The sequence below is a fragment of the Pararge aegeria genome, chromosome 1, assembly GCF_905163445.1.
Source record: "Pararge aegeria chromosome 1, ilParAegt1.1, whole genome shotgun sequence".
Lineage (NCBI taxonomy): Eukaryota > Metazoa > Arthropoda > Insecta > Lepidoptera > Nymphalidae > Pararge > Pararge aegeria.
In genome coordinates, this window is record NC_053180.1 from 15,924,165 (window position 1) to 15,934,519 (window position 10,355).

Here is a 10,355-nt window from a genome sequence, read left to right on the forward strand (position 1 = left end):
TATGAGTGAATGCATGAATGCTTAAATAGTAAATAAAGAGAAGCAACCTGACTCTGAAAAGCATACATTTTCGTCACACAGTCTCACTGCCCACCGCGCCAATCAGCGGCCAAAGTTAAGTCAAGCTCCATACAAAAATGTTTAATAAACCCGTTTATTATCAATGTACTCAAAAACACGGGACAAATTCTTTTTTTAAAAGTAGTTTTTTAATGTTAATTGCTTAACTTTACAAAAGGAAAATTTTATGCTAACAAAGTGTCCGACGGATAACCTTCGAATGAACCAAGAAAAAACTATGTAGGCATGTGTGGCAAAAAAAAAAAGCAGATAAGTTGGAAAGTATAGGAAAAAACCGGCAAGACTCAATACATTTGTAAAATTAAGCCGTTATAATATTATCTAGTGTGTGTTTGCTTAGCACCACACATCGTTCAAAGAAACAGTAAGTAAGAAGTTTATAGAGTTGATATTAAGATACTATTTACTTTTATATCTTTTAAAGCTAACCCATTACATTGACGGTCGCGTGGCGCAGTGGGCAGCGACCTGTTTCCTGAGGCCAAAGCTGTGGGTTTGATTCCCACAACTGGAAAATCTTTAAACAACACTTAATTTGTGGGATAGATAGCGATGTGTGTATTGTCGTAATATATTATATCATACTTACAGTATGATTATACATATATGATATAGTATATTCAGTATGATATAATATAATATACTATATCATACTGTATACACAGTATGACATAGTATATTCCACATCAACAACACATCGACAAGCATGTAGGGTTTCAAAAAAACTGAACTCATATTGGATCACACTGTTAATAGTCTATCAGTCTGTGCGTACGTCCATGTATCACCGACAATTACATAGAGGGGGCTCAGATGTCAAGCTTAAAATTTAAAGAATAATTAAGCCAATGGTCTATTAATGTTGCAAATAAATCATCCATTATACCCATCGTCATATCAACCGCTTACCTGCCCTCTCAGGGCAGGGCAGGGCTAGTCCCACGATGAGAAGGGGTACAGCCGTAGTCCACCACGCTGGCCTAGTGTGGGTTGGTGGATTAATAAATCATTGCTTCCGGCTAATCTCAATAAAAAGATATTCAAAGCGCATTTTTACTAAAATTAATGCTGAGTCTGACTGACAGAATAATTTAGAACAAAGGTATTATCATCCCGCGTGTGTTATCCAATATATGCCAATAATACGGGAAAAGGGGGTAATATTTTATTTGTGCTGCGTTGTCAGATTGCCAAGTCAGCTTTGTTATTAATGTACAACCGCCCCACGACAGGGGTTTTATGAATTCTGGAATCATAGCGTATTTCAAAAAGTTCAAAATCTATTATCAGATTTTTACATTATCTTATCATTGCAATTTTCATTATTTCGGAGAAAAGTCTTAAAGCATAGTCACAAAAAATACTTGATGAAAATTAATTTAAGGTTACAAATTTTATCTCCAATATAAAAAAAAGATATTCTTGTGTGCACTGTACTTCTGCACGCACGTAAGATACTTAATCTCATCTGATTTTCCTTATTTGCCTTAAAACGTATAACTACGAAAAATATACAACGTTTAACCGATTTACGAAATGCGAACGAGTTGAAGTCTATATTTTATAACGAATCACCCTGTAAAAATATTGAATCAAAGGAAACATATTTATATTTATTAATGGTAAATGACCGACACGCGCATAGTACCTACGCTACGCAACGCCTACCTAATAAAGTGACAGGAGGCACTTGATTTTAATTTTCCACGAGGTGTTAGGGCTGTGACTGATTTCTTTCAGTAAAAACTATGGTAGTGGTTTACTCAAAAACTATTAGCGTTTCGATTTACTAGATAAGTCTCAGATACAGTTAATAATGTACCTCTAAAGCATGTGAAGTAACATTTCGGTTTTCATTTACACGTTGTATAATATACAATCAACAGCAAGAAATGTTTTTATTCAAGTATTTCATTTTTATAATTCCTTAGAATTATTATTTAAAGTAAAACAATTGATGTTACATTCATACATTTTTAATATAATAAACCCCGCTAAGTAATCCCTGTCGCTCTCGAAACGCTGAAGAATATGAAAGAGGTGTCAATCTTGTATTAATACCGCAATTACGGTACAAAAAGACACATGATAAGTTCCCACGCGTCTTTTTGTCATTTTTTCAAAGAAAAAACCCTTAAAGATGATTAGTATGACAGGTACAGGTGCATGGAATAGCGGTTTCGCATTTTTTTTTTAAGTAAGTGTTTTTAACCGGACGGAGAATGAGGCGTGATGTTAGGTACGTAATTTTCTTTATATAAGTTATTAAGAAACGCCAAAAACTTCGTGTTACAGTAATGTCGTAAAGTAGGTAAAGAAATAAACTATAACTTGATATGTGTAAGATATTTTATAAAATTGATAAGACATTTTAACGAATGTGCTAAAAATTCTTATTTTATTAATAAATAGTTTTAGGAAATAATTAAAATTTTATTTAATACACAGCCAATGTTCATGACATTGTGCCATCAATATGCATTTTCGATACACTGCAGTCTGCTATGAGACTCGAGCGATGTAAAGACGCCTCATGGTATTTTAGTCGTGATCATAAGACAATAGCAGCAATTATGTCAGCAGTATTGTTAAAGCTAGCGTATAATTAGTGTGTCTTATTTAGTTTTCCATATTGAATGTATGTTACCATTCCAAGTAAGTGACCATTTAACATATCAACGGAGAACGGCGTTATTAGAAACATTCATCGATAAAGGATTTAATCACAGTAGGTGGTAGTAGTACACACAGGTCACTGCTGCCAGTTTTGTTATATTCCCTTAGTCATCTCATATGACACCCGCGAGAAGAGAATAGTGGTTACAACTGTATATTATCTTCCGACACCGCAAGAACCAAAATAACTACTTAATATTTAATAATAAAACTTTTTGCACTTTTGAGTATACTTGTACAAAATAAAGAGTCTTTTAAATCAGGTGTAAAAAGTTCATGCGTATATACCGATCACTTTGTATCAGATACCACCATGGAAGAATCACTAAAGCACTTCAATCGAGTCCACTTATTGGCTGGAATAACAATATTTGACAAAGAGAAAAACAAATCCAAAACATGGCTGCTCTTTCAATATTTCAACGTTTTAATTGGATTGCTTACTTTCGTCTGTACCACCATTTTTGTTCTGTCTAATCTCTCTGATGTTTTGATATCCATCCAAGGCGCTTCTGTTTGGACTACAGGAGTCGTAATGTTCATATCCCTTGTAATCTGTCTATTATATCGAAAAGAGTTCAGGGCATTCTTGGAAGAGATGGTGTTAGCCGATTTATTGCTAGAAATGCCATTAATACAACACGTTTTACAAAATCAAGTAAAACGAGGGAGGTCGCTTCAGTTAAAGGAGCTAGTAATCGGCTCCCAAGATAAATTGTTTAAATTAATAACAGTTGTATTGAAAGCATACGTTTTCTTTGTTTCATTGTCTGCAATTTTGTACTTATGTGGCCCGATTTATTTAATGAGCGTAAGGAAGGACGAGTCGTTGCGTCTGTTAGGTGAGATTGCAAAATGGTAAAATATTTTAATAAAGTTTAAGTTTAATACTTCTTCATAATTTAGTGAAATATTAATAAGAAAAATCTTTTTTTTTATGTTTATAGACGAGCGCTTGGCTGCCATCACACCGGATGGTAAGCGATAATGCAGCCTAAGGTGGAGCACGCTTGCCTAGAAGATGCCTATTCACTCTTGATTTGGAGGTACTCATATTGTAGGCACTGGGTAAAATGGAAGCTGGAAGGGCATTCCAGATCCCAGCGGTGCGGATCAGAAACGAAGATACGAAACGCTTCGTTTTCGTCCGCGGCATATCGACCACGTAGGGATGATCGTAGATCATTACGGTGCCACGCGGTTCGATGGTTCGCTCACAACAAAATTAAACGCCATCCATAGACAGTCTTTCTTTTTTTTTTATTTAATAGTTTTTTTTTATTTCTTCACTTCACTCGTCTTTGCTCTGGCACATTTACTTTACCATTTACTGTTTAAAGTTAAGCTTTGTTTTAGCCTTCGATATGTGGTTTCCTTGGGGGTTAGAAAACTTCACCGTATACGTGGCCTCTTTCCTATTCCACGCTTACGCTGGATACTTATGCTGTATTGGTAAGTTGAATCTCATTAAGTTAATTTAAAAAAAAATGGAGCTTCGTTCTATTTTTTAAATTAGTTATTTACGTTTGTCTTCACCCATGTTTAATTTATTTTATTTTATACTTTGGAACCGGTGCATAGCTAAGTGAGTAGGACTTTAATTTCACTTTCGGGGGCCCAAGTTCGAATCCCAACACGCATCTCTAACTTTCCTGGCTATGTGTGTTTTAAGCAATTAAAATATCACTGCTTCAACGGTGAAGGAAAACATCGGGAGCAATCGTGTATGCCCCAGAGTTCTCCATATTGTTCTCAAAGGAGTGTGAAGTCTACCAATCCGCACTGGGCTCCGTGGTGGGCTGCGGCTTTACCCTCTTCTCATTGTGGGAGGAGATCCGTGCCCTAGAGTTGGCCGGTAATGGGATATAAGGATATAAACATTCATCTCCTATTCTAAATACATATTATCTTTAGGTTGTTTAAAACTGTCACTCTAACGGTTTAATCCTAACCTAACTAAGAAAATAATAGCAGTTTCAAAAAATTTCAATCCTTATTGGTTCGGACAGTCATGGATTTAACTAAAACACTTTATTGGGGATTTTCAACGAAAAGTGTTACGAGGTTTCTTTCAAACGCGAGTCCACATTGGATTCAACGGCTTACATCTTTGATTGGTTCGTGTATCCCATATTTACATACTTGTATAAAATATAAAGTAAAGAGCTCTCAAAAATTATTGAGTGGACTGGGTCATGTTGAACAATATCATATAAGTTTTGTCTTAAGATTCTGCCAACCGTTGTTTAACTCCTTTGCGTTTAGGTATAATATTTTTTTAGTGGATACTTATTTTAAACTACTTTTTAAAGATGAAACTTAAAGAAATTTGCTATTTTCTGCACCCTTGGCAACGCGTTTGCCAAATTTCAAGATGGTCGGTTGAGCAATTAAGGCTTAAAAGTATAACAAACAAACATTTAGATATATAACCCGATTTTGCAATGACGTTCTTGGTAAGCGCGGTATTTTTATGCTGAAAAAAAAATGGAAACAATTTTTCGCTTATAGTTTTTCACAAATCCTATAGAACTGTTTGTTTTCCTGGAATAAAAAGCTTATATTTCTCTACGTTCTTCATCCTATTGTTTGCTTAGTGTGAAGGAAGCAAAACAAACAAACACACTTTCGCATTTATAGTATTAGTAAGGATAACATAGGAACAGTAATTTGACATTATGATGTTTTCAGCTTACTCTGGCATACAATCAACGATAATTTTACTTGTTGGCCAGATTATTCGTCAATTGAGGATTCTTACCTTTGTGCTATTGAATTTGGATGAATTAGTGGAAGAATTGTTGCAAGCAAAACCAGAATTATGGCAACCAGGATGTACTTCTGTATTTTCACAGTGCGTAGAGCATTACATAAAAATTAAAAGGTATGACAATTTCTTTTTATTTTAAACTTTGTTGCTGTCTGCACAAATCCCCCTAGATTAGTAAGACAGGTTATTTGTGACTAGTTTGGTGTCGTCTCACAGAAGTCGCAGGAAATCGCTGAATACAGGTGGTATAAGACCGTAGAATAAAAAAGCTTAGAAGTCAACGCCCGTCGTTATTGATAGATAAGAAAAGTTTTGAATATGAAATTAAATTCTATATAACTCCTATATTATCAAATCATTTTCTAAATTATTCTTGTTTGCGCTTCTAATTATACTAAACGAATATATCATGACATCAAGAAGTAATTTACTCCCGAGCAATAATTTAATTACTATGGCATGGTTTCAAGCAACCGAGGTTTTATTGCTCTGAAATCAGCAGTTACTAAGCAACCAGAACTTTCTTGGACAAAAACAGTTTTTATAATTCCTGGGAATGTATGAATGTTCTGAAGAAACGATGTAATGTATGAAGTGTATTTATAATCTTATTGCAAGATCGGCGTTCTGGAACTTGCCTTCAATGTTAAAAATGTAAAGGCTAGACGTCACAGTGAAGGTGAAACCAGTGAAGAATACTAGTTTTTTTTAGCTATAAAAGACTACCGCTTGACCGCAATCTCACCTGATGGAAAGTGTAGATGTAGCCTTAGATGGGACCTATTGGATGCCTAAAAGATGCCTATTCACTCTTATTTTAAAGATACCCACGTTGTAAGATTTAGGAAATACAGAACTCGGAAGGGTGATACAAAGCCCAGCCATGCGTATAAGAAAAGAAGATGCAAATCGGTTCTTCCGAGTATTTGGGATATTAACAACATAGGGGTGTAAACCCGCCTGCGATGGTATAGCTTTTATTATTGCAAATAATTCTGATAGCGTATTTATGAATTACTAAAAAAAATTTCAGGTTTGCGAATAGATTGAACGGTATAGCCCGGACGTTCTATCTAGCTTTGATATTAGCTGCGACAATTCTAGTGTGCGTGTGTTCCGTGAAAATTGCTATATCGGTGAGTACGTAAACAGCAAAAAATAATTTAATAATTAAAAAGTTTATAATATTCAATAATGTCACGCCTCACAAGCGTAGCATCACTTTTTGTGACTCGTTTGATTTCTTTCGTCCGCAGCGTAGCGATTCTAGAATTAATTTTTGTGAATTTCATAGGAGAACATGAAAATTGCGGTGTGGCATAAAACCGGTGGTTTAATAATAATTATTAAACCACAGGTCACTTTAAAGTTTTTATTGGAGGGACAACAGTATCAAGTTAAGTAAAGTGCTAAATATATGTTGCCATCCTTAATTAAATATTAATATCAATGAATAATTCGTGTTTTAGTTTAAAAGATAAATCGATAGATAGAAGAAAAAAATATGCGCGAAGACAGCTTTATTGCTTGAAGCGATCCCCTCCAAGAAAAATCGTGTTACGGAAAACGGGATAGTGTAGTAGGCAATTTTTTAAGATAACCGTACCATCCCAAATGTATTGTGATACTTTTTTTTATTATTCAAAGGACAAACTGTCTCCTGATGTCATTAAATACTATGTCCACGAGTTCTGTTACACATTGGTGGTGCTAATGTTTTGTTATTTGGGTCAAGCGATTGATAACGAGGTAAATCCTGTCTGTATTTTAATAAAACAATTTACCGATATATTGCATAGTAACTTTTACCATATGGCACTAAAACTGCGTTATGTAGTAGTTGAGCTTTATATGACAGATCTCGCTAGGGAAAATTCTACTGCCATGCTTATTTCTGCCGCTAAGTAGCAATGTCACAATGCTGTGTTCCGGTCTGAAGGTTCCCGTTGTAATAACAGGCTCTGTTTATAACTGATGGTTATCCACTTGCCATCAATTGAACCATCTGCACAGTCCTCATATCAACCCAAAACCTGTTTGTTTGTCCATGAATTATTACTATTAAAAAAAGACATCGTTGTGCACACACTTGCAACACTTTCTAAAATATATTTTTATATTATTAGCATAGTTATATATCATTAGTTCGACAGCCGATAGGCACAGTTTGTAGCAACCCTGCTTTGCTGAGCCCAGGGCCGTGGGTTCGATTCCCACAATTGGAAAATGTTTGTGTGATGAGCATGAATGTTTTTCAGTGTTTGGGTGTTTATATGTATATTCTAAGTATTTATGTATATTATTCATAAAAATATTCATCAGTCGTCTTAGTACCCATAACACAAGCTACGCTTACTTTGGGGCTAGATGGCGATGTGTGTATTGTCGTAGTATATTTATTTATTTATTTAATATTAATTCATCATCATCATCAACTGCATATAACACTCCACTGCTGGACTAAAGGCCTCTTCCGACGGGAAAGTTTGTTAATCACCAATACGCTGGGGTTGGCGATCGCCATGATAGATAGTAGAAGTACGCTATAGGACGCTGACCTTTTTCCGTTATATTTCCTCAGTCGCCTCATAAAACCCGCGGGAAGGGGGATATTATCATATTTATAAATATTTAAAATTAATATAAAAATTTCGGAACCGATAGCATGGCGCTACTTTCGCTATAAGACTGATAAAGAGGGCATATATTGCCTAAAAGTCGCAGGTCGCAAGCTCTGTCGCTTCCGAAATTTTTATATGCATTTTAAAGATAAATTTGATATTGACGGCCGATTGGCGCAGTAGACAGCGACCCTGCTTTCTGAGTCCAAGGCCGTGCGTTCGATTCCCAGAACTGGACAATATTTGTGTGATGAACATGAATGTTTTTCAGTCTCTGTGTGCTTATCTATATCCAACAAGTATTTATGTTTATTATTCATAAAAATTATTCATCAGTTATCTTAGTACTCATAACACAAGCTAAGCTTACTTTGGGACTAGATGGCGATGTGTGTATCGTCGTAGTATATATATTTATTAGTATATCTCCTCTTCCCGCGTGTATGACGTACCTAATATGACGTTTGTACGGTACCTATCGTACATACGTCATATTAGGACACACACATTATCTTAACATTACACACACATTACACATTTCTCACATTATCGTTTTAAGTCGTTGCAGTCTTGACGTGGTCGTCATCTGGATATAGTGACTTGCTTTAAAGAATGTGTTAAAACACATTTATTACATCGAGGTTATTATACAATTGATGAGTTTCTTAATGACAAGGTTGCTTGGAAGCATCCGGCTCCGCTTTCATCTCTCACAAGATAGAAAAATGAATGTTAAAATATAAAATGTAAATTTTTGATGTTGGAAAAGAGCAACTGCTGAGTTTCTTGCCGGCTTCTTCTCGGTAGAATCTGCCTTCCGAACCGGTGGTAGAGTCACTACACACGGACAGACTTGACGTTTCAAAAGTGCTTGTATTAGGCCTACTTGAAATAAATGAATTTTGAATTTTGAATTTAGAATTTTACTCTCCACCACCACTCTTACCATAATGGTTGTCTTTCTTGCGCATTCAAGTTTAGAAGCATCTACATTATACTTACATAATATTATATTTACGGACCCAGTTATATTTTCTAGTGTGAAAAATTTGAAGAAGCTATCTCAGAAAAATGGTATATCTTCGATATAAAGCACAGGATCCATGTAAGAATATTCATGATGGCGGCGAGGGAGAGAATGCCGATATACATTTTTGGCTCCGTCGCTCTTTCTTTGCCGACGTTTACTTGGGTGAGATTCACCATATTAATTTATTTATGTATCATAGCAGTTATTTATCAGATGGCGTGATATATTACTTGATAAGATTATATCACAGACTGATGGAGTAAAGGATTTCTTTTATTGTAAGTACCCAGGTAAGGTATTCTATTTTTCCCCCATGGCATAAGTTAAAACGGAATTTTTTCGTATTAACTTACGCCATGGGTTTCGTTTCAGTTCTTTTGCGGTTTGCACTAGAATAGGTTCTTAGAAATGTTCTCACGTTTCTATTTTACTTAGGGGACTTTATAAATGTGTTGGTTTTCGTCGTGCTTATATTCATTCAAGAACATTCTAATCAATTATTATAAGCGCATTTTTGTTAGCTTGCTTTCCTGTGTTTGATGGTGTGTTGCAGCTCATAATCATATCGAGATATTTAAAATTAATTGCTAAGTCTCACGAGCTTCCGCGCAGTAGAAAGTTTATTTTTGTAATTACTGTAGACACTGTACTGTGCGTTCCTATATTTTAAAAATAATATTTTATTTCCAGTTTATCAAGACGGGTATGTCTTTCTTCACTTTAATCATGTCAGTTATAAAAGAATAATCCTTCAAGATTTGTCAAAAAATACAGCAAAATAGTTTGTGATTTAGTTACTTGGATAACGGTGGTAAAAAATATTTTCATGAATTAATTATTGCTTAGTACCAAATAAATGAAGTAAATAGTTTTACTGGTTTTTATTTGTATTTTTAAAATTATTGGTTATACCGGTAATATCAAGCTTTAGTTTGTTGTCATACAGCTTTGCATATTAACATACTAGCTACGTATGGTAAGATTCGCCCTACGACATAATGGCATACAAATAGAACGAGGTAATTGTAGACATACGTTCTTATTATCTCTTGACGTCATCTATTGTAGTCAAAGTCAAATTGACTCACAAATCATGTTTTAAAACTCAAGTTAATCATAATATCCAGTATTTAAGCACACCTTATGTATATTTAGTGAGTTGAAGGACGGTTGTAGA

The 10,355-nt window shown here is 34.9% G+C and overlaps 1 protein-coding gene across 1 annotated transcript; it reads left to right on the forward strand.

The window, feature by feature from the left end:
• The first annotated feature begins 3,070 nt into the window (after positions 1–3,070).
• On the forward strand, positions 3,071–9,925 carry LOC120623310 (odorant receptor 13a-like). Its single transcript, XM_039889273.1, has 7 exons — positions 3,071–3,599; positions 4,114–4,209; positions 5,449–5,641; positions 6,561–6,663; positions 7,175–7,276; positions 9,188–9,340; positions 9,869–9,925. Exons 1-7 carry the CDS (start codon positions 3,071–3,073, stop codon positions 9,923–9,925), a joined length of 1,233 nt encoding a protein of 410 aa, XP_039745207.1.
• The last annotated feature ends 430 nt before the right edge of the window (positions 9,926–10,355 follow it).